Source organism: Taudactylus pleione, unplaced genomic scaffold (genome assembly GCF_031769625.1).
Source record: "Taudactylus pleione unplaced genomic scaffold, aTauple2 ptg000034l, whole genome shotgun sequence".
In the NCBI taxonomy this organism is placed as follows: domain Eukaryota; kingdom Metazoa; phylum Chordata; class Amphibia; order Anura; family Myobatrachidae; genus Taudactylus; species Taudactylus pleione.
Genome location: NW_028284436.1, coordinates 1,740,068 through 1,765,510, shown reverse-complemented (window position 1 = coordinate 1,765,510; position 25,443 = coordinate 1,740,068). Strand labels below are relative to the sequence as shown.

Sequence of the window (25,443 nt, the reverse complement as noted above, 5' to 3'; positions counted from 1 at the left end):
CAGGCGTTCCTTCGGGAACGCCTCCGTTTGGCCAGCCACCCCCCATCCCCGCCTACAAAACGGGGCGAGCTGTCGATCAACATCGACAGCCGCCCAGTCTTGGAGTGATTTCTCGCTCGCTGCGGGGCTCGCGTGCGCACTGCCCGGCCAACGACCCGCTTGCGAGCGGGTCTGAATCATGCCCTGTGTGTTCTGTTACCTTTCTATCATAGCCAGCATGAACTTTTTCAGCAATTTGTGCTCCAGCAGCTCTTCTGTGGGATCTGACCAGACAGGCTAGCCTATGCTACCCATGTGCATCAATGAGCCTTGGGCAGCAATGACCATGTCAAAGGTTGGCCTTCCCTGGACCAGTTTTGGTAGGTACTAACCACTGCATACTGGGAACACACCACAAGAACTGATGTATTAGAGATGCTCCGACACTGTCTCCTAGCCTTCACAGTTTAGCCCTTGTCAAAGATACTCCGATCCTTAAGCTTGGCCAGTTTTTCTATTTCCAACACATCAACTTCAATAACGGTGTTCACGTACTGCCCAAAATATCCCCAATATTGACTGATGCCATTTTAACAAGATAAATCAATGTTATTCACGTCACCTGTCAGTGGTTTTAATGTTCTGGCTGATGGGTGTAGACCACTGTCCTCAAGAAGTATGTCTTCCTAATACATTGTAATGTGCTAGTCTCATGGGGAGGAATACTATTATTATTACTACTACTATTATTATTATTTTCTTTAATTTAACACCAAACTCCAAAAATGAATCTTCAGCTAACCTGACATTCACTGCAGCTCTGTTAGACAGCTGATGTCAGCATCCACATCCTTAGGACATGTCCACTTCATACACAATAAAATCTGAGACTGCAGTCTGTTAAGCTGCTCTGACATCCACCAACCCATGCAGTGCAATTCTACAGAGTAAATAAGCAGTCTGCCAGTCCAGTTAGAGAAGAACCCCTCTTCCCTGTAGTCAACTGCTGCAGTTGGGTGAAACAGTATTTAGTAAAAGCATAAACACTTCAGTTATTGAAGGTTTAGGAACCCCCAGGAGGACCTAGGGTTAGGCTAGGGGAAGGGGGGTGTTACGGTTAGGCACCACCGGGGGGAGGTTAGGGTTAGGCAACCCCCCCCCCCCCGGGAAGATTAGGTTTAGGGTGCGGGGAGGTGGTGTTAGGGTTAGTCACCACCGGGAGGTGGTATGGGTTAGGCACCACCCCAGAAGTCTTAGGGTTAGGCACCCCCAAGCAAGGGTTAGGGGGGGAGAGGGGAGGGTTAAATATACTTACCAGCCGGCATCGGGATTATGATCTGTTCGGGTTTTCATGGTCGGTAATTCATACTCAACCAGTAAAAAACCACTTCCCCCAGAGAGGGGGACAGAGTAACCCAGACCTGTTACAGAACATAAGTGACAGGAATGTACTAATGGTACCTTTGAACAGCCAGTAAGTGTGACCCTCCTTGGTGCAGTTTGACTTCAGAAATGACAGAATATTCTGGGCTATGTCTTTGATCACCTTGGTGGAGAAGTTGGAGTTTTCCAGATTTGGGATGTCTTCTGTTTTAATCATCTCATATTTCTGCAAAATCAACAATAGCAAGCTGACGCCTTGACATTCCTTATACTTGAGATCTTTGCGTCAAACTGATTCTCAAGTACATGTAGAAGGTGTCACTGAGACAAGTGTCCTTCTATCCCACACATCTATTTCCCAGTTATGTTATCAAATATCATATGTCACTTATGTAATAATTTAATTTAGGGTGAGTTCTACACCTATTCTGGTTTCTGATGCAATGGCTACTCAAGTGCAATGGCTACGGTGTGATGGAGATGAAAGTAGTACGCCAATGAAGTCCTCACCATGGCAAAAACTCTGGTGGAGTACCAAACACTGGAACTCCTTCACTTTACATCGTCACTTAAGAGGCAGCAGGTCCAACGTCTAGTAAGCACCGCAGAAGTCGCGGAGTATCATTCGGAAGTTATAGTCCGGTGTAGCTTTCAGCTTCCACTAATTAGAACTGAATCTTAGCAGGCAGCTAGTCTTTACAACAACTAAAGGGATAAACAAATGGCAGATCCAGAAAAAGGACCCAGGAGGTGGAATACCCCACCAGACTTGTACCCATGGAAAAGACTGATTCACAGTGGATGTCCACTTTCAGTGGAGACCTTCTTTATCCCAATCACTAAAGTCTATAGTTCCCATTGGTTTCAGAGAAAAAAAAAAAGTTAACTTATGTTTGTGGTTATCCTTTCCCAGTCGCACCTCACCATTATGTAAACCAAATAAGACGCCCCCATAGTGGGGTTACTCACTTGCACAATGCCATTCACGTGAAAGCACATAACGAGTTCCGGGACATTACAAATCAGATTGTCCAACCAATAATCGATCCCAGTCAGAACATTGATTGGTTTGTTGTTATCCCTTAAACAGAAGACAAATTGTTTTTTTGATACATCTCAGTTTAGTAAAACAAGCAGTTTCTTTAATGATGCTGTGCGGTGTCCATCCGCCATGGTTTATAAGCTAGATTGTTGCTTGTTACCCAATACATAGGACTTCACAGGAGTTCTTTTATTGTGGACAATGACAGACCTGCATATTGGAGGATAATTCAGAAATATTTTGGAGATTTAAAAGGGGATAGGTACGGGATGCTGGCACTAGGGATCCCGGCGGTCAAAATCCCGACGCCGGCATCCCAACAGGGTTAGGATACAGACACCTGTCGGTAGGTATCCCAAACCTTCCCTCCCCGATGCCTAAAACTAACCCCCCCCCTAGTGCCTAAACCTAACCCCACCCTCTCCACAACATAAACCTAACCTCCCCCCTAGTACCTAAACCTAACCCCACCCTCCCCACACCATAAACCTAACCTCTCCACTAGTGCCTAAACCTAACCCCACCCTCCCCACACCATAAACCTAACCTCCACCCTAGTGCCTAAACCTAACCCCACCCTCCCCACACCATAAACCTAACCTCCACCCTAGTGCCTAAACCTAACCCCACCCTCCCCACACCATAAACCTAACCTCCACCCTAGTGCCTAAACCTAACCCCGTCCCACACCATAAACCTAACCCACCCCCACTAGTGCATAACCCTCCTCCTAGTGCCTAACCCTAACCCCACTACTAACCTTCGGGATGCCGGTGCCGGTATTCTAAGCGCTGGCATCCCACTTGCCGGGATTATGACTGCATCCCTTTAAAGGTGTGCAGAGCACAATGCATGACCACCATACAGAATGCTGAAACTGCTCAGACTGGGCCTTACGGTAAGGCCCTTACCCCATCGCTCTATGCAGAAAGTACTATAACATCATAATATATGCAGACCTAAATCACAACATGATGTGGAGGCAGTCACAAGCGAGATCCAGTCTTCCAGACCCATTCTGGCTTTTTCCAGCTTACCGGAGACGTAGACTGACAGCTGGATATCGCCCTCCTCCAAAAATAGGCATATTAGAGCCCACCAACATATGGATGTCTTCAAATGTCCACAGGATGTTCCTAACAAAGTCGTTTTTAAGACCCTGCAAAGGCCACAAAAAAAAGAGGTTAAAAAGAACCAACAATAAAAAGATCAGCAAATAATGGATAGAAAGGACTTGAGTTAAGGGAAAAAAAACAAGAGACCCATCACCACAGCGTCTGCGATTGGTTACAGATGTCAATTTGAGCCCATTCAAGAGGAAGAGATTTCTTGAGCTGGGGAATTATGCATTTTCTCTTGTGGCTTCACATAATCCGTACCTGACTGTTCCCCCAGTCATTATACAAACTGGTGAGACTGTGTTCTTTAGCAGCAGATGCCACCACTCCCTGCGAAGAGGGCAAGCACATGAGGATTCAGTTGGCATGGCATCCCATTAATTCGCTGCCAAAACCGCTCCAGTGCAAACAGTATGGATTATAGTCATTCTAAATTAAGCAGTTTATGACAAACTTTTTGCCAAAAATAGGCTATACAAATATCCCAGACAAACATTATTCCTAATTTGTGTCAACATGAGGAAACTCAAACTCGCCAGGTAATGATAAAGATAGTCTAACCCTTGGGCCATGTACGCCAGTGTACAGATAGCCGTATGGAAATGGGACATCAAGGTAGCAACTGGGTGCATTACCACCATAGCCATACATTAACATCCAACAAATAGACCCATCATTCACATTTCCTCTGGATTCATCACCTTTCCATTTATCGCAAATTGAGTATGTCAGCCATTCTTCTTAAACATATCTAGAAAATGGCACATCACACAAATATGCAAAAACTTTGTATGATTATGTATTTTTATACTTAAATCAAATAACATCAGTAGTACAGACAGTAAGGGGTCAGCTAAAAAAGTTCATATCCAGCCAGAAAATGGTTTATTGATGATAACGATGTAAAATGATAGATGGTAATAACTACCAAACAGAGGAGCATTGGCTGAGGAGAAAGAATTCATGTTCCGGGCTTGTGACACCCCTTTGCATAAAGTTGTCCCTTTACAGATATACGTAAAAACTGAGAGATATGGTAAGAACTTACCTTTGTTATCTCTCTTTCTTCTAAGTCCATAGGGTCCACAGGGTTGACCTTGGGGTATAGCTGGATCTGGATACACGGGCACCACGCAGTTAAAGCTTTAGCTCCCAGGATGCACTGGGTCCATCCTCCTCTATACCCCACCCCCAAACCACAGGCACCTCAATTGGTAAGTAGCCAAGGCCGGAGGAGGAACAACAGAGAGAAGGAAGACTGGAACACACAAGAACCATACTCACAGAAAGGGAGACAGAAAACCATTGACCAGCCACACAACTCACATGAAGCTAGGTGCGTCAGGGCGCGCGCGCCTTGTGGACCCTATGGACTTCGAAGAAAGAGATAACGGTAAATTCTTACCAGGTCTCTCATTTTCTTCTTCAGGGTCCACAGGGTTGACCTTGGGGGATGTCCTAAAGCAGTTCAACTAAGGGCTCTTCCTGTGCTGAAAGGAGAATCCGGCGTCCAAAGGAAGCATCCCGAGAGGCGAAGGTGTCAAAGGCATAGAACCTTAGAAAGGTCTGGATGAAAGACCATGTGGCCACCTTACACATCTGCACAGCCGAGGCGCCACAGCGAGCAGCCCATGAGGGGCCCACAGACCAAGTAGAATGAGCCTTAACAGAGGCAGGAACAGGCAAATCCTCCCGGGGATAAGCCTCACAACAAACTAAATGAAGCCAACAGGCCAAAGTTTGTTCGTTGGCCGGCCAATCCCTCTTGTGAAAACCAAAGATGACGAACAAGGAATCCAACTTCCGAACAGAACTAGTCCGGTCCAGATAAACTCAGAGCACGGACCACATCCAAGGAAGCCTCACCAGCCCAAAGGTCAGGTGACTGAAAGGCCGGCACAACAATTTCCTGATTAATATGAAACTTATAAACCACTGTAGACAGAAAACCTGGACAGGTGCGAAGCACCACCCTGTCCTGATGAAATATCAGAAAGGGAGGACGACATGAAAGCGCCCCCAATTCTGACACCCTCCTGGCCGAAGCCATCGCCAAGAGAAAGAGTCTTAGTAGTCAACCACTTGAGATTCACAGACAAGGGGTTCGCATGAAGGCCCCTGGAGGGCCCGAAGAACCATCGCCAAATCCCAAGGAGCCACTGGGGGCACAAAGGGAGACTGAAGCCTGAGAGCTCCTAGGAAAAAGGTGCGGACATCTGGTAACAGAGCTATCCTTCGCTGGAACCACACAGATAGTGCGGAGACATGAACCTTTAAAGAAGCCAGGCGTAAGCAGAGGTCCAACCCAGACTGAAGGAACGTCAAAATCCTAGAAACACGAATGACCTGCGGATCATAATTTCCTGTGTCACACCATTGAAAATAGGTATGCCACACTCTGTGGATTTACGCGCTCGAAGCATCGTGCCAATGACCGAGAGCTAGAGAAGCCCTTGGACCTTAAGATGGATGTCTCATGAGCCACGCCGTCAAAGACAGACGACCCACGTCCGGATGAAGTCAGGGACCCCGAAACAACAGGTCCGGACGCAGAGGCAGAAGGAACGGAGTGTCGATGGAGAGACTCCGAAGATCTGAGTACCAAGGACGTCTGGGCCAAGCTGGAGCCACCAGGAGAAGCTTGCTACTGTCCTGCTTGAACTTTCAACGAACCCGAGGAAGTAGGGATATCGGAGGGAATAGATATGCAAACTGAAAGGTCCATCTGACCGACAGAGCACCCACTAAGCTGAACCAGAGTAGAGTAGTAAGCCGTCCCGCACTGAGAAAGTGGGACTGGAACGATAATCCCTGCTTTTAGCAAGGACTGTATGGCTTCCTGAACCTGTAAGCTTGTTTTTTTAGGCTTAGGGGCTGCCTTGGCGGCCGCTTGCCTGGGGAAGAACTGACCCTTGGATTTGCCTTGAGTACGAAAGGACCGAAATGCAGAGGTCCTAGCCTTGGAAGGCGCAGCTGCTGAAGGCAGAAAAGTAGACTTAGACTTAGCCAGGGTGTCTACAATTTTGTCCAAGTTTGGACCAAACAATAACTCTCCATTGAAGGGCAAGGCCTCCAGGCCTTTCTTTAAATCAGCATCCGCCCTCCAAGAGCGTAACCCCAAAGAGCGGCGAGCAGACACAACTGCGGCCGAGACCCTGGAGGTCAGCAGACTGGCATCCAAAGCTGCTTCACCAATATAGGAAGCGGCATCTCTCATCTGTACCACCAAAGCTTTCTGGACCTCAGAAGCTTCCTCAGTAAGGTTATCCCCAAGCACATTGGCCCAGCTCTCAATGGCCTTAGCTAACCAGGAGACAGCCTATACGGACGGGCCACAGCCCACGAGAGAGAATAAATTGACTTCAAGCAAGTCTCCACTTTCCTGTCCGTGGAATCCTTTAGGGAGGAGATGGAAGGCATAGGCAGTGTAGCGCTCTTGATTAAGAGAGTAACATGAGAATCCACCGCAGGGGCGGGGGGGTGGGGGGGATTCCCACTTCTTGCAATGACCTGCAGGAAACGGGTAGCTAGACGCCAAACGTTTCTACGGCTGGAACCTCTTACTAGGCGACTGCCAGGCCTCCGCCATGTGGTCAGTCAACTGGTCAGTGAGAGGAAAAACAGCTGAATTCACTTTTGCCTATTTAGGGGTCGGGGCATCATCCTCTATATCAAGAATGGATCGCACCGCCCTTACCAATGCTGGTAATAGAAGACCTGGTTTCCACCTCCTGGACAGGGGAGTCAAGAGTCTTCAGGCAATTCCCCGTCATCCGAGGATGCCTCAGAGTCTGCGAGCTGCGTAGACTGAGACGACATCACAGGGCGCAGAGACGCCCTTTGGGGCTTGTCACTCCTCAGTATAGATTGGAAAGCTGAAGATGAAGCTGCCAGACTCTGGACCGAACTAGAAAACACATCCACCCAGCGTGGCTGCCAACAGTGTGTGATTCCCTGAAAAGGGACAACCGACTGTTGAGTCACCGGAGGCGGCTGCATATATAGCGGCACCCCTGGATAGGTATTAACAGCTTGAGGCCCAGGGGAAGACTGCAATAATTGCGGGATAGCCTGAAATGGGAGAATAGCAATTTGGGGTAACCCCATCTGGGGGAGAACTGCCGGGACCGACAGGCGATCCGCTATGGAGGCCAGTACCTGGGAAAAACTGCCCAAGGAGGGTCCTGTCCCATCGTTGGGGGGGTTGGAGGGGCCAGGCAATTGAAAGCACCTCCGACACAGCCCATCCTGTAATAAATCCTCCTTAATCACCCCTGCAGCGCAACGCCTGCAGGAGATCAGTGTGGGAGCAGCAGTGCGCTCAACTTGACAAAATATAAAAATATAATATATTGGGAAGCACAAAAGCAGACCACTGGTGAACCCACAAGCGTGCCACACACCGTTCCACAGATATGGCACCGTGTAGCAAGCAACTGTATGTGACAAACCTCTCAGATACTTGAATCTATATAAGTGAGGTTACAGAGCAACCCTTCCCACACACACCTGATAGGGCTATAGTAGAAAGAAAGGGACAGGCAAAGACTGACAGGTTATTAGAAAAAAGACAGTCAGCGCAAGCAAAAGTCACATACAATGCAGACATAATACTCACTGCACCTTTACCATTACAATCAACCTGCCCAGATTCAGTGCAGGGGTGAGGTATACAGGGGAACTGGTCCACAATCAGCCGGGGAGATCAGTGCTGCCACTTCAGAAAAAAGATGGCCGTCGGAGACCTCAGAGGGGGTGTGGCCGTGGGAGGAGAACAGATCAGCAACAGCAGACCTGTGCGGAAAGGCGTGCTGAGCTGAGGGGAGGACACGCTAAACAGGGAAGGCTGCCTCCCCTGGCCGGCTATTAACCCCCGAGATGCCGGCTCCCGCTCGCCGCATGTATTCCCTGGTGGTCTAGTAGACGCGCGAGGTATGCCTCCGGAGAGGGGGAGTCCACGGCCACTGCCAGTGCCTCCGGTCTGTCCCTAGAGACCAGAGGCATCAGAATGCATGTTATACACGTGGGTCACCGCAAGCAGCGACCCGCGCTTCTTATCTGGTCCCCATCGATCCGGCAGCAGTCTAGGGATCCCCCAGAGCCCGGCTAGCACAGACTCTGGGGTCCCGCCATGATCCCCAGATCTGTACTGGCGTCGCGGCACCGGCGAAGTGTAGGTGCGGCAGCTTGGACGTCCAATGGACAGGCCGACGCTGCCACTCTGAATAGTTCTTAAAAGAAAATAAAATGTAATCAACTCAAATAAATAAAAGCTTAGGGGCTGTTAATCAGCCCCCCTGCGCATAAAGGTGACCAGACTCCGGCCGGGCACCAACTAAAACTGAGGTGCCTGTGGCTCAGGGGCGGGGTATAGAGGAGGATGGACCCAGTGCATCCTGGGAGCTAAAGCTTTAACTGTGTGGCGCCCATGGATCCAGATCCAGCTATACCCCAAGGTCAACTCTGTGGACCCTATGGACTTCGAAGAAAGAGAGATAACAAAAGGTAAGTTCTTACCATATCTCTCATTTTAGTATAGGGGTATAGGCTGGCAGGTGGAGTCTCAGCACCAAACAGTTAATTTCTTCAGAGATGTGCAGTCCAGGCTGCTCCCCCCCTATACCCCGCCCAGGCAGGCCAGTCAAGTTAGAAAAACAAGGCAGGAGCAGGAAGAAGAAAGACTGGTCACACACAGATACAAATACCCGGGCAAACCAGAAAACGAGGAAAAAGCCCCGCCAGTCAGGTGCGTCAGGGTGGGTGCCCTGTGTCGCCCTATGGCGTTTTAAAAGAAGCACTTAACAGGTAAGACATAAAAGTCTCCCTTTCTTCTTCAATGGTCCATAGGGAACACAGGGACTACGCTGGGGATGTCCCAAAGCAAACCCCCTAAAGGAGGGGACGTACTGCGTACCCGTCGCCCAAAGGCCACATCCGCGGAGGCGAAGGTATCAAATGCATAAAAGCGGATAAAGGTGTGAACAGAAGACCACGTGGCGCCTTGCAAAGCTGCTCAAGAGTCACCAACCGACCTTGTGAAATGAGCAGTCACAACTGCCGGGGCCGGAAGGTCCGCCGCCATGTACGCGTAGCAAATGGTTAAGCAGAGCCACCTGGCTAAGGTCTGCTTCGCAGCCGACCAGCACCGCTCATGGAAACCATAGAGAATGAAAAGGGAATCCGACTTCCGGATATCCCCGGTACGATCTACATAGATGCAGAGGGCCCTTACAACATTCAAATAGGCCTCATCCACTGAATTCTCCGGAGACTGAAAAGACGGGACCACAATCTCCTGATTGAGATGGAATCTGGAAACCACCTTCGGAAGGTAGCGAAGACGAGTCTGAAGAACGGCCCGGTCCGAATGAAAGACCAGAAAAGGGAGCGAGACGACAGAGCACTCAAGTCCGACACCCTCCAAGCCGAAGCAGTAGCCAGAAGGAAAATAGTTTTACACGTGAGCCAACGAAGGCCCACCGAATCCAAAGGCTCGAAGGGAGGTGTCTGAAGAGCCCGAAGCACCAGGGACAAGTCCTACGGAGCCACCGGAGGAAAAAACGGAGGCTGCACGTGGAAAACTCCCTGAAAGAATGTACGAACATATGGCATCAAGGCAACTGGTCTTTGAAAGAGAACCTAAATGGGGCGAAACCTGTACCTTTAAAGGAAGACAAATGAAGACCCAAATCCAGGCCGGCCTGTAGAAACGAGAGAACTCTGGAAAGCCGGAAGGATCTGGGGTTAAAACCTCTGGAAGAACACCAGAAGTAAGCACACCAAATCAGATGATAAACTTTGGCGGATAAAGGTTTCCGTGCATTAATCATGGTGAAAATGACTGACCGCGAAAAACCTTTAGCTCTCAAGACAGATGTCTCAAGAGCCACCCCGTCAAAACAAGGAGATTCAGATCCGGGTGGAAGCATGGGCCCTGAGACAGAATATCTGGCCATGGAGGAAGACGCAGTGGAGCGTCGATGGAGAGGCTCAGAAGATATGCATACCAAGCACTCCACGGCCAAACGGGAGCTACCAGAATCACGGTGCCGCCTTCCAACTTGAACTTGCGGAGAACCCTCGACAGAAGTGAGATCAGAGGGAATATGTACACGAGATTGAAAGTCCACAGAATCGCCAAGGCATCCACCAGAAGAGCCTCCGGGTCTCTGGTGCAAGAGCCGTACTTTGGTACCCTGTGGTTGTACCGAAACGCCATCAGATAGACTTTCAGTAGGCCCCAACAATTAACTACAATCTGAAAAACGTCCTGATGAAGGGCCCACTCGCCTAAGTGGACGTCTTGGCGACTTAGAAAGTCCGCATCCCAATTTTGGACCAACAGGGCCCCCAGGTGGAGCATCTCCAGGGCCAGAGTCAATTGATGACCCACCCGTGGGACTGTAGAATATCTATTGTGAGGCGAAGGTGCTCCATGAGCATATCTAGAAATCTGGCTAGGATAAGTAGATCATCCAGGTAAGGGAGAATTCTGATACCCTTGCGCCCCAAGTGAGCTGCCATGACCGCCATGACCTTCGTGAACACGTGAGGAGCTGTACACCAAAAGGACAAGGCCCGAAACTGGTAGTGCTCCTCGGCTGCAAACCGGAGGAAATGCTGAGTTGGATGGGTACATGTAAATAAGCATCCTGGATGTCTAGAGAGTCCATGAAATCCCCCGGTTCCGAGGCCAAAATGATGGAGCGCAAAGACTCCATACGGAACTTGGGGACCCGCAAATACTAGTTGAGGTATTTGAGGTTGAGAATTGGGCGGAAGGAGCTGTTCGGCTTCTGAACCAAGAAGAGATTGGCGTAAAAGCCAAATTCCAGAGAGAGTTCCAGAGGGACAGAAACTATTACCTTGTAGGCTAGTAGAGAGTAAATTGACCACCAAGAATTTTTGCTTTTCCAGAATGTCTTGCTTGTGGTAAAAAAAAAAAAAAAAACATGTCGGTGGATGCCTACTGATTCTCGGAAGCCGCCACCGTGGCAACTATTTTATCCAATTGTAGTCCAAACAGAACGTCACCGAAATAAGGAAGAGCCTTCCTAGAGTCCGAGTCAGCGCGCCAAGAGCGCAGCCAGAGGGCCCTTCTGGCCAACACAGAAGAAGCTGACACCCTGGGGGCACTGCATAGGGGGGACTACTACTGGGGGAACTGCATAGGGGGGGGGCTATTACTGGGGGCACTACATAAAGGGCACTGCATATGGGGTGGAGGGGGGGGGGGGGGGAAGACTACTACTCCGGGCACTGCATGGGGGGGGGGGGGAACCACAACTGGGGGAACTGTATAAGGGGGGCAGTTATAGGGCAATTAAAATTGTAGAAGGGGGCAGTTGTGGGTCTTAATTGAGTGAGAAGGGGGGCAAAGTCTAAATACCACAGTATAGCTTAGTGGTCCTCGGTTTCGTTGAATTTTTTAATGTGGCCAACATTGCCTTAAAGGTTGAAGGCCTCTGCACTAGAGTGAGGGTTAGGCACTGGAGAGTGAGGGCTAGGTTTAGGAACTAGGAGCAGAGGTTAGGTTTAGGGTGCTGGGAGGGAGGGTTAGGTTTAGGGGTAGGATACTTACCGACAGGTGTAAGTATGCTAACCCTGTCAGGTTGCCGGGATCGGAATTCTGACCGCCACGATCCCAAGCGCCGGCATCCCGTACCCAAACCCTGTGAAGCACACATAGACAAACTATTTGTTCACACCTGGAGTCAGTGTGGGAAGATTAAGGCTCCTCTCCAGAAATATAACAACTTAAGGGCACAGAGCATTCAGAGTTAAATTTGGCAATCACTATTCCCTCCACTGCTCCCAAGTTGAAAGGATCAGCCACTAGTAGACCTGTAACTTTACCACTGGTCTGTAGGGATGACGCCCACTGCCGAGGCTCATTGTTGTAGAGTAAACTCTAAATAGCCATATAACCTGCATCAACCTGTCTCCGATGAGAGTTTGTACAAAAGATTCTATTGTGGAAATACAACCCCAGATTAATTCTGCTCTCCAGCCACAGGAAGGCCATGAAATTGTGCACCTCAAATTATACAAGAACAGTTATACAGGCATGTGGCCACCAGATACTGCATATTTAATCTAGTGCACAGGTTCTCAAACTCGGTCCTCAGGACCCCAAACAGTGCATATTTTCCAGGTCTCCTGACAGAATCACAAGTGCGATAATTAGCTCCACTAAAATGTGTCAGTGAGTAATGAATACACCTGTGCTCCTGCTAGGTGGCCTGGAAAACATGTACTGTGCGGGGTCCTGAGGACCGAGTTTGTGAACCACTGGTCTAGTGTAGTGGTTCCCAACACCAGTCCTCATATTTAGTGCAGTGGTTCCCACCTCCAGTTCTCATATTTATTCTAGGGCAGTGGTTCCCAACTCCAGTCCTCATATTTAGTCTAGGGCAGTGGTTCCCAACTTCAGTCCTCATATTTAGTGTAGTGCAGTGGTTCCAAACTACAGTCCTCAAGAACCCCCAACAGATCATGCTTTGAGGATTTCTGTCTGTAGGAGAAGGTGGGATAATTACTCACCCAGCAACATAGGTTAGCTCACCTGTGCACGATTAAATAAATCCACAAAACAAGACCTGTTGGGGGTACTTGATGACTGGAGTTAGTAACCACGGGTCTAGTGCTCAGTTGCCTGCATGCAGATTAGTAAGGGTTACCTCTAGAAAGTCACAGTGTTAGAAGATGTAACATTTCCAGAGGTGATCAGTGTGGTACAGTATATTGATTTATCCATTGTAAGAAGCAAATGTTAGAGATAAATGGTACGCCAGGATACATGACATTTGGCTTTCACACACTACAAAAACTAGCCCTTCCATGTATGAGTGACAGAACCGTATAGTGTCTAGAATTCAACATTAAAAAAAAACAAAAAGCGAAATATACAATCAAACCATGACCATCTTAATCTGACAATGCTGTGCCGTTGCCCGAGCATGCTGGCTACACAATGACAACTATATGAGGAGCCAGCGCAGACTGTATAACGTCCCTGCAGTTCTCCTATGACGCCAGACACTACAAGGCTTAGAGATGACAGTTTCACATGGATAAAAGATATATCAGATCACACAACAGCTGCAATGGGAATGACTGGCTTTCGTACGCTGTAGGATAAGCATTTACATCAAGCAAAAAACAGCCGTCATTAGGCTAGAGAGAGTCACAATAACATGAAGGAGGACCTTCACAATAAAAGTACAAATGAACTAAATAAATGGAAAAAAAAAAAAATTTTAAACTCATAACGACATAGACATACACCTGACCTCACCAAACTGCATTATTAGTTTTAGACTATCTGTAAGTGAGGGTCAGGAGTTACTGCCAGGAGATAAGGGACAGCACAGAGATGGTTAAAGGTCTGACTCTAGCAACACACACAGGGGACCTCATTCAGAGTCGGTCGAAGCAGCCGCACGGTCGTACGCCACCGATGTTCGCTATACTGCGCATGCGTAAAGTTCGCAATGCGCGTGCGCAAACTAGCCGCTACGATCAGAAATTTCTCTCTCCTTGAACACAGCCAGGTCGGTAGTTTGAGTGACAGATGGAGGAGTTTGTGGGTGGTAACAGGGGAAGGTGCTTGAAAACGGGGGAGTGGAGATCCGAACGCAGGCGTGCCTCATTATGTGAACGGCGTTTTATGGGAGTGCATACGGATTATGGGAGTGCATAATTAACAAAGTAGCGTCACGGCACGTGACATGGGAGGTTTTTACACTGACATGATCGTAGAGCTTAAGAGAGGGTATGGTCAACCTTAAAGCTCTACGACCAGTGCCGATGGTTCCCGATTGTCTCGATTAATCCTTATATGGGACGCAACTTGCGAGGGAATCATTTGCATATCCGGACCCTTTTTCCGTACGACCGTGCGGCCGCTTCGACCGACTCTGAATGAGGTCTAGGATCCCATGTATGGTAGGAGTCACAATTAGAGAACATTTGTACAACTTTATTTATTTATTTTTTAATTCCCAGAAATCTTAAATGCAATTCATTAAAAGCAAATATTTACAGATGAAAACAAGTTCATCCTGGCAATTGTATTTCAGAAGCTGTACTGTACATTGTGTTTAACTGAAACAATAGTATAAAATAGTAAGCCATCTGCCGTAACAGCTATTAAACTGAACCATATATAAGTGTTTACCTGATTGGAGGCTTCACCATCTTCTGAGACCGAAGTTAGTGTCTCAAAAGGAGCCGGCCAGGCTATATCGTCACCCCCAGAGGACTCCCCCAGATTGTGTTCTGCTGTGGGCTGGGGAGGAGCAGATGGGACTGGTTCAGCTGTATCGTCCCCATTAATGCTGGAAGCAGAAATAAAAGACACCTCCCCATTAGTGATGTGAGATGCAGAGGTCATTGTTCCCAGCTGATGTAAGGATACAAGCCGAGCATCACCTGTAGTACAGGAATTTGGAGAGAATGGCTTTCTGGTACCAGTGTTCCTTACTCTTCTTCTTTCTCTGCCACTTCTGATCCATTAGTCTCTGGTAAAACTCCTTCAGCCATGTCCAGTCTCCTGTCTGGAAAGTGTAAAACAAATGTACAAAGATAAGCACGAGGCTGTTTAGTGTTACAGCAAAGCCGGTTCTCGGTTCCAGAGGGACAATCAGCTAAACTTTACTTAGAAAGTGTACATAACCTCTATGAGATTTGGGTGGGATGTTATGATAAATATAACTTCTACAGAAGCACGAAGAACATGACACAAGTCACAGGACGTAACATATCTAGTTTGTTTTTTTTGTTTTGTTTTTTTTTAATCAAATTTTTAATTTCATAAAAAAAACATCAAAAAGAACAAAACACATCAACAACATTTTTATGTCCTTACTTCGTGTTTTCTACAGAAAAACACTTCGAGTCATTGTATTTTCTCCTCTGATAAAATTAAGACATGTACCAATTAGGTAAATGTGTAGTTTATCGTGGTGTTCTGGTATCAAATGTGTGCTCTACATTACACAGGACAAGTTTGCAATAGCCGAGAGCAGGACAACAAAATAAAACCTATCACCTGAGAAGACCTCATGAACAGCTCCTGGATGTCCAGCTCGTCCAGTAGCAGAGTCCTTCCGATGCGGTGGACGGCCATGCTGACGTGAGACTTGCTGTACGGAATCTTCAAGAGCTTCTTTATGTTCTATGGAACAGTGAATGGTGGAGGGAAGATAGAATTACTAAACACAGCACGGGAACTACTAGAAGCCACTCGCATTACACATTAAGGGGTCATTTAAATTAAGTATGCATCGCCATGATGCTCGGCTACGCACGTATTGGTCAGCTGCGGTAGCCACTACATCGCAGATTTTCCTACGCACCTCTATGGGTATCGGGCAAATTCAGCGAAGTAGGGGTCCGGAATCTGATATACAGAGCATCACAGCTAACTGAATACACCAAGGTATTTACTTAATAAACCTAAAGGATGTTGAAAATCAGTTTTGAAGCGACCTTATAAACTCAAAATACCTAGGTAATCCAATAATACAATTTTATGGACTTGCGAAATAGTTAATGGTCTGTATCTCGAATATTCTGCACATAAATTGCTTTAACGCTGCCATTTAATAATGCCAAAAAACCTCTCTGCATCCACAGTACCAAGTGTAGGTAACAAGTAATGTAAGGCGCGATATGTTAATGGCTTGGACAAAGCGTTCTACTGTAGCCAATCCCCAAACAAGTAATCTAAGAGGAAACCAAAAGCACAAGATAGAAAAGGAAAAATAACCTATTCACAAGCAACATCATATTCACCGTATTTATCTAGCTACTCATGTAAGCTAATTCATCGCTGATAAAAATACAAATGTCTTTTTGTTACAGAACTGTATGTAATCCTATATATCATGAATGCAGGCATACTACTTCAGCAGTGAATAATTACTTATGGCTAAATGTCTTACAGACAGACGTACCACGTCCCAATAGCATGTTATATGAAGGTTATAAAATAAATAAATGCAGAACATAACAATGGCACAGACACATAACATAACAAATGGCACAGACACAACACAACATAACAAATGGCACAGACACAACACAACATAACAATGGCACAGACAACACAACATAACAATGGCACAGACACAACACAACATAACAATGGCACAGACACAACACAACATAACAATGGCACAGACACAACACAACATAACAATGGCACAGACACAACACAACATAACAATGGCACAGACACAACACAACATAACAATGGCACAGACACAACACAACATAACAACGGCACAGACACACAACATAACAACGGCACAGACACACAACATAACAACGGCACAGACACACAACATAACAACGGCACAGACACACAACATAACAACGGCACAGACACACAACATAACAACGGCACAGACACACAACATGACAACGGCACAGACACAACATGACAACGGCACAGACAACATGACAACGGCACAGACACAACATGACAACGGCACAGACACAACATGACAAATGGCACAGACACAACATGACAAATGGCACAGACAACATAACAAATGGCACAGACACAACATAACAAATGGCACAGACACAACATAACAAATGGCACAGACACAACATAACAAATGGCACAGACACAACATAACAAATGGCACAGACACAACATAACAAATGGCACAGACACAACATAACAAATGGCACAGACACAACATAACAATGGCACATACAAGAAGGGCAATGTCACGCACTGGAACCTTAGATTGTCACAATGGCTGGATTTGTGTGACAGTATCTAAACTGAATGAATAGTAATGGACTGAAACACTCATAATTATACAGCTTTCAATAGCAATATAAGAACCACCAGTCATATGAAAGCCATACCTCCGAATCCGCTACTACGTCCACTTCTTTCCCCACAGTATCTATGAAATCATACGCCATTCCAAAGCTGGAATAAACCAAGAATATAAAAAACATGTAAAGGAACGGCTATAGAAACAATCACATCAGGTATCTCTCTCAGACGGGATGTAGCTATGAGACTGGCCGCCATTCTCAATCCCGACAGAGTAATCCCGGCAAGGGATTTAACATAGGCGATGAAATACCGACATCTATGTTAATCCCGGTGCTGGAACGCCGGACCGATTGTCCTCTCTGCTGGGTAAGTATATACTTAGCCCGGGGATGGCGGGGTTAGGCACCTCCCCACGTGGAAGGTTAAGGTTAGGCTAGGGGAAGAGGGGGTGAGGGTTAGGCACTAAGGGGGGGAGGGGGGGGGGGTAGTGATGGTTAGGCACCTACGGGGGGGGGGGGGGGTTAGGGTTAGGCACCCCTAAGGGAGGGTTAGGGGGTAAAAGGATGGTTAGGGTACTTAACTCAAGATGTCAGGATTTCGACCCGCCAGGCTGCGCTGTCTGTATTTTACAGATTCCCTCTCAGACATGTGTACAGGGGCAGGTATAGGGACAGTCACCCCAGGCAGCTTTCTCAGACATGTGTACAGGAGCAGGTGTAGGGACAGTCACACCAGGCATAGATCTCAGACATGTGTACAGGAGCAGGTGTAGGGATACTCACACCGGGCATAGATCTCAGACATGTGTACAGGAGCAGGTGTAGGGACAGTCACACCAGGCATATCTCTCAGACATGTGTGCAGGAGCAGGTGTAGGGATACTCACACCAGGCATAGATCTCAGACATGTGTACAGGAGCAGGTGTAGGGATACTCACACCAGGCATAGATCTCAGACATGTGTACAGGAGCAGGTGTAGGGACAGTCACACCAGGCATATCTCTCAGACATGTGTGCAGGAGCAGGTGTAGGGATACTCACACCAGGCATAGATCTCAGACATGTGTACAGGAGCAGGTGTAGGGACAGTCACACCAGGCATAGATCTCAGACATGTGTACAGGAGCAGGTGTAGGGACACTCACACCAGGCAGCTCTCTCAGACATGTGTACAGTAGCAGGTGTAGGGAAGGTCACACCAGGCAGCTCTATCAGACATGTGTACAGGGGCAGGTGTAGGGAAGGTCACAACAGGCAGCTCTCTCAGACATGTGTACAGGAACAGGAATAGGGACAGTCACACCAGGCAGCTCTCTCAGACATGTGTACAGTAGCAGGTGCAGGGACAGTCACACCAGGCAGCTCTATCAGACATTTGCACAGTAGCAGGTGTAGGGAAGGTCACACCAGGCAGCTCTCTCAGACATGTGTACAGGGGCAGGTGTAGGGACAGTCACACCAGACAGCTCTCTCAGACATGTGTACAGGAGCAGGAATAGGGACAGTCACACCAGGCAGCTCTCTCAGACATGTGTACAGGAGCAGGAATAAGGACAGTCACACCAGGCAGCTCTCTCAGACATGTGTACAGGAACAGGAATAGAGACAGTCACACCAGGCAGCTCTCTCAGACATGTGTACAGTAGCAGGTGCAGGGACAGTCACACCAGGCAGCTCTATCAGACATTTGCACAGTAGCAGGTGTAGGGAAGGTCACACCAGGCAGCTCTCTCAGACATGTGTACAGGGGCAGGTGTAGGGACAGTCACACCAGGCAGCTCTCTCAGACATGTGTACAGGAGCAGGAATAGGGACAGTCACACCAGGCAGCTCTCTCAGACATGTGTACAGGAGCAGGAATAGGGCCAGTCACACCAGGCATAGATCTCAGACATGTGTACAGGAGCAGGAATAAGGACAGTCACACCAGGCATAGATCTCAGACATGTGTACAGGAGCAGGAATAAGGACAGTCACACCAGGCAGCTCTCTCAGACATGTGTACAGGAGCAGGAATAGGGACAGTCACACCAGGCAGCTCTCTCAGACATGTGTACAGGAGCAGGAATAAGGACAGTCACACCAGGCAGCTCTCTCAGACATGTGTACAGGGGCAGGTGTAGGGACAGTCACACCAGGCAGCTCTCTCAGACATGTGTACAGGAGCAGGAATAAGGACAGTCACACCAGGCAGCTCTCTCAGACATGTGTACAGGAACAGGAATAGAGACAGTCACACCAGGCAGCTCTCTCAGACATGTGTACAGGGACAGTCGCAAAAGGCAGCTCTCTCAGACATGTGTACAGTAGCAGGTGTAGGGACAGTCACACCAGGCAGCTCTATCAGACATGTGTACAGGAGTAGGAATAGGGACAGTCACACCAGGCAGCTCTCTCAGACATGTGTACAGGAGTAGGAATAGGGACAGTCACACCAGGCAGCTCTCTCAGACATGTGTACAGGAGCAGGTGTAGGGATACTCACACGAGGCATAGATCTCAGACATGTGTACAGGAGCAGGTGTAGGGACACTCACACCAGGCAGCTCTATCAAACATGCGCACAGGAAATGTAGCACCAGGCATCAATCTCAGATGAGCCACTAAGCCACTGGTCTTTAGGGGGCGACTATAAATCAATACTTACTCTTTCCTAGTTGTTTAGTAAGTATTAATAGGTAAATGCATATATTTCAGTTATACAGGTTGGAATTTGGTTAACAGAGACCCTCTACTATTGTAGGGGTTTTAATTTGTCCAAGGTAGTTTAGCGTGGAAAGCAGAATACGGTGGAAGTCTGTCCATAAGCAGGAAGCATGAAGTGACCAGGAGACCACAGCTTGTCAAGAAACATTTTAAAACTAAAAGACATAAAGGTGCAGAGGCTACTCTTAATGAATAACTCCCTCTTCAGGACGTTCATTAGCTGGTAAAATCCTTACCTTGAAAATAATTTGCTCTTTTTGCTGTTTCCAAGAATGGTGGGTCCAAGCTTCGCGTTCTCCCGCAGCCAGTTAGCAGGTGGTAGCTTTAAATCGGTCTGTTCCTGGAGCTGAGCGAAGGCTTGCTGCGGTGGTGCAGAGGAGTATTTCACTATAGCCCGACTCTTCACCTCACTCCCGCCAAGAGACTGCAAGTCTTTCTACAACGTATCAACAAGAATATAATTGCATTCCGTTTCAGCTTTAAACCATATGCAGCTACGTAAACATGTATTCCCTAGGTCAGGGGTGGGGAACCTTTTTTCTGCCGAGGGCCATTTTGATATATATAACATTATTCGTGGGCCCAGTGCAAGCCATGCTCCTCTATGTGACATCACACGATCACACGGGGAAGGGGGGGGGGGCACAATCGCTGGCGATTACAGCAATACCTGGAGCATCCTGAGGATGCTCTAGGGAGCTGTAAGGGCAGCGGTGTGACCATCTGGAGCAGCCTAAGGATGCTCCATACATTCTGGCTGCAGGGTGCCGTTCTGGGCACCCTACTAGCCAGATGAGGCTACCAGAAAAAAGCTCAGAGGGCCAGACCAAATGATTCCGCGGGCTCTATATGGCCCCCGAGCCTGAAGTTCCCCACCCCTGCTCTAGGTCCTAGCAATCAGCATAAGCGGGAAAGGGACTTGGTGTCTCCTCCTGAGTAAACCATCCAGGATAAGGTGGCCTCTAGCTCAATCTCAATCAATGAAACAAAATGCTTAGAAAGCCTACTACAGATGGTACCTATGGGGAAACTGTTCTCTTTGAAAAGGTTGGACACGTCTCCCCCAATATCATTTGTATGACTGAGAAGATAAATTCCATCAGATCTGGGACCCTTGGCTATACATGTAACCCATTTCCTCACACTCCCTGGTTTGTCCTACATCGCACTCTCCCTCATCTCCCCCCCCCCACTTCTCTTTCTAAAGAGGTCAGCCCCTTACATTGCCCCCATGCTCACTAATCCATAATATTTTCTTTAATTGACGACCACACTCCTCCCTCCTATTTACCAACATTACTAGTTAAAAAGTATTAATATTAATAATATTAAATACCTATGTGTATACCTCAGCATGGCTATCTGATTACTTATCCCACCAGCTTTAATGCTTACGGAGTTTACACTACACTAGTTTATGTGCATCATGTTTTCTCTTCCTGGAGTTTACACTACGCTAGTTTATGTGCATCATGTTTTCTATTCCTGGAGTTTACACTACGCTAGTTTATGTGCATCATGTTTTCTATTCCTGGAGTTTACACTACGCTAGTTTATGTGCATCATGTTTTCTATTCCTGGAGTTTACACTACGCAAGTTTATGTGCATCATGTTTTCTATTCCTGGAGTTTACACTACGCTAGTTTATGTGCATCATGTTTTCTATTCCTGGAGTTTACACTACGCTAGTTTATGTGCATCATGTTTTCTATTCCTGGAGTTTACACTACACTAGTTTATGTGCATCATGTTTTCTATTCCTGGAGGTTACACTACGCTAGTTTATGTGCATCATGTTTTCTGTTTCTGTAGTTTACACTACGCTAGTTTATGTGCATCATGTTTTCTCTTCCTGGAGTTTACACTACGCTAGTTTATGTGCATCATGTTTTCTCTTCCTGGAGTTTACACTACGCTAGTTTATGTGCATCATATTTTCTATTTCTGTAGTTTACACTACGCTTGTTTATGTGCATCATGTTTTCTATGCCTGGAGTTTACACTACGCAAGTTTATGTGCATCATGTTTTCTATTCCTGGAGTTTACACTACGCTAGTTTATGTGCATCATGTTTTCTATTTCTGTAGTTTACACTACGCTAGTTTATGTGCATCATGTTTTCTATTTCTGTAGTTTATACTACGCTAGTTTATGTGCATCATGTTTTCTATTCCTGGAGTTTACACTACGCTAGTTTATGTGCATCATGTTTTCTATTTCTGTAGTTTACACTACGCTAGTTTATGTGCATCATGTTTTCTATTTCTGTAGTTTACACTACGCTAGTTTATGTGCATCATGTTTTCTATTCCTGTAGTTTACACTACGCTAGTTTATGTGCATCATGTTTTCTATTCCTGTAGTTTACACTACGTTAGTTTATATGTACTTTGTTTTCTATTCCTGTATGTTTTCATACTTCCCTAAATAAAATGTTAAAATAAATCTTATTTGGTTTAATTTTAGAAAAAAAATAAAAAATGAAAGGCATTTCTCACTCCAACAGCATACCAGGAGCAAGGGAAACTATGCATTTAATATGCAAAAAGAGGGTCATACTTTCTCCTCTTCCAGGTCTGTCCCTCGCTTATGTAGATATATACTTATATTTTATATGTATGAGTGTATATATTTCTAGATGCTCTTCAGCTCTCCCCCATTTACCTGTTGTGCCTATCTCAGTAATTGTTGATAATGCTTAACAAGATCACAATTTATAAAACGCATGTAAAGAATCACTTTAGTGTCCAGATTTATTATCATTAGATGTCCAGATTTATTATCATCAGATTGTAAAACAATCCTGGGGACCAATGAAGACACAGAATTAAATAGCTAAAATTGATTAAAAACATACATATACTGTAGCTCTTACTTATGCTGGGGATACTCTGTTATAACATGTCTGTCAGACCGACAGACATTTTATCTGAAAGCCTGAAACCTGCAGATATCATGGCCACACACGGAGATACCTCACAGTGTATAGCCACAATATCTGCTGTCCTCCGCTGGGGAGAAGACATTTTCCTCCTCTGTGAAGGAACAGGGGAAATGTTGGGCGGTTGGCCGCAACGGTGCATACATTGCCAGATGCGGCTGAGCAGTGATCAGATCCGATGGGCAAGTTGGAAAAATTCTCATGCCCAACTGTCTGACAATCGAACATCGGTAGCGGCCATAAGCTCTGCAATTATCGTCCCAATCCGCCGATGATCTGCGAATTGGGCCAATAATTGCATAATGTATGCCGAAATAGGTGTACCCTTTGCCAGTTGTCGGATTTAACTTTGCTGCAGTACAACAGTATCAGGATGATGTCAAATGTGGTTTACCATGCTCCCAATGCAGTCACATGCCAGTCAGCACTGACAGCTATTGGATGGGGTAAACATTCAGGAGCAACACTCTCTCACCCCAAGGGCGCAGCTGGGGGGAAGGGGTTGGGGTGCCAGCAAGTAAGCTGTTGCTGTAGGGTTCCCACCCGCCCGGGATTACTCTGAACAGTCCAGAAACCAGGACATCTGTCTGGAGACCAAACTGTTAGAAATCCCAGACAGGCAGTGTCCAACTGCGCCTCCTCTGCGTGGTGCCTGCTCCCTCCAGCGGCCTGTGGGCCTGATTCAGACCCGGTCGCAAGCGCTGAGCGCTCACAACCGGGTCGATGGTGGCCCAGAGCGCATGACGGAGCCGGCTCCATCGTGCGCATGCACGAGACCCGGATAGCGACGGGCAATCCGTCGCTCCGAGTCTCGCACCAAAGGGGGCGTGCTGTTGATGTTGACTGACAGCACGCCCCCTTTGGTGGGCGGGCCGGGGGGGGGGTGGCTGTCCAGACGGAGGCGTTCCCATGAGAACGCCTACCGTTTGGGGGCGGCCCCACTGACATCACAAGTGATGTCGGTGGGAGAGCTTTCGGGCCCTCTGTTTGAGCCGAAAGCTCTCTGGGGCTTGCGGCCACGAGACCCTATCACAAGGGTCTCATCGCAAGCCCAATGGTCGCGATGGTCTTGACCATCGCGACCATCATCTTGGCCACTCACATTAGCTGTGGATGGCAACCCACAGAAATGCAAGCGGCCAGGAGGCCACTCCATAAAAAAAGAAAAAAAAAAAAGAAAAAAAAAAAAAGACGCCCTGATTCAGAGCATCCGGCTCTGAATCAGGGCCTGTATACGGAGCTACTTCTTGACTGCAGTCATTTTATAGAGACACTGCTCTTTCACTATACTGATGCGGATGCCGAGAGCGTGACTGGCAACAGCTTTCATAGTAAGGGGTCTATTTACTAAGTGGTGTTAGGAGACAGAGTGAAAAGTGATAAGAAAGTGATAAGGTGCCAGCCAATCAACTCCCAACTGTTATTTTTCAAACACAGCCTGTGAGATGACAGTTGGGAGCTGATTGGCTGGTACCTTATCACTTTTCACTCTGTCTCATAACACTGCTTAGTAAATAGACCCTAAGAGACTAGTGTTCACAGTCAGGAGTGTAACTTGTTATTCACTGCTTTAATCACAGTATATTATCTTTGATTTACAGATCTACCCCTCAATTGATTTACAAAGGTGATGTAACCCTGGAAGCTCACTTCAATGAAGGAGGAAGTGGAGGGGGGCTATATAGCTTCATATCATATTAAAGATATTTATATAGTGAATACATATGCTGCAGCACTTTTACAGGGAGTATTTGGCCATTCACATCAATCTCTGCCGCAGTGGAGCTTACAATCTATGTTCCCTACCACACGTACATACTCCTAATTCTTGTCAGGAGCCAATTAAACCTACCAGTATATTTTTTAATTGTGGGTGGAAAGCAGAGTACCTGGAGGAAACCTGCACAAGCACGGAGAGAATATACAAAAACCGCACAATTAGGGCTGTGGTGGGAATCGAACCCAAGTCCTCAGTGCTGTGAATCAGTAATGCTAACCATTACACCAACCATGTTGACCATATCTTACAAACCATTCCCTGTAACTCTTAAACTGAATACTTCTGGTTATTACAGCAATTTGGATACAGTGCCAAGCAGAGTTTTTGCCCTGGGTGAGAGAAAGCCTAGCTTCACCTCCTATAGCATGCAAAAGATGCTCTATAGTGAGAAAGTACTATCCATGACACGCTTTCATAGGACAAGCAAATTCATACATAAACTACAATGAAATATATAAAAAGAAAATAGGTACGCCTCTCCACCAGTCAATATAATAATAATTCAAACTGGCAGCTCCAAACAGCAGGATCTGCTACCTGCTAATAGGGAAAAGTAAACAATGTGTGATGGAGCGCTCGTTTGAAAATACAACACGAATGATATAATAAAACTGTTTTAATAAAACATATGAACAGGATATACAGTCAGGTGCATAAATATTGGGACATTGACAGAATTTTCATATT

General features: G+C 46.9%; 1 protein-coding gene across 3 annotated transcripts in view; it reads right to left on the bottom strand.

The window, feature by feature from the left end:
* EDRF1 (erythroid differentiation regulatory factor 1) overlaps positions 1-25,443 on the bottom strand; it is a 108,561-nt gene that overhangs the window by 76,446 nt on the left and 6,672 nt on the right. For all 3 annotated transcript variants that reach the window (XM_088452193.1, XM_088452191.1, XM_088452192.1), the window contains exons 2-9: positions 20,270-20,469; positions 17,410-17,476; positions 15,575-15,700; positions 14,956-15,080; positions 14,702-14,861; positions 3,442-3,563; positions 2,332-2,443; positions 1,441-1,588 (exon numbers count right to left, since the gene is read on the bottom strand). In XM_088452193.1, coding sequence (XP_088308319.1) covers positions 1,441-1,588; positions 2,332-2,443; positions 3,442-3,563; positions 14,702-14,861; positions 14,956-15,080; positions 15,575-15,700; positions 17,410-17,476; positions 20,270-20,469 — 1,060 coding nt within the window. The remainder of the gene's footprint in view (positions 1-1,440; positions 1,589-2,331; positions 2,444-3,441; positions 3,564-14,701; positions 14,862-14,955; positions 15,081-15,574; positions 15,701-17,409; positions 17,477-20,269; positions 20,470-25,443) is intronic.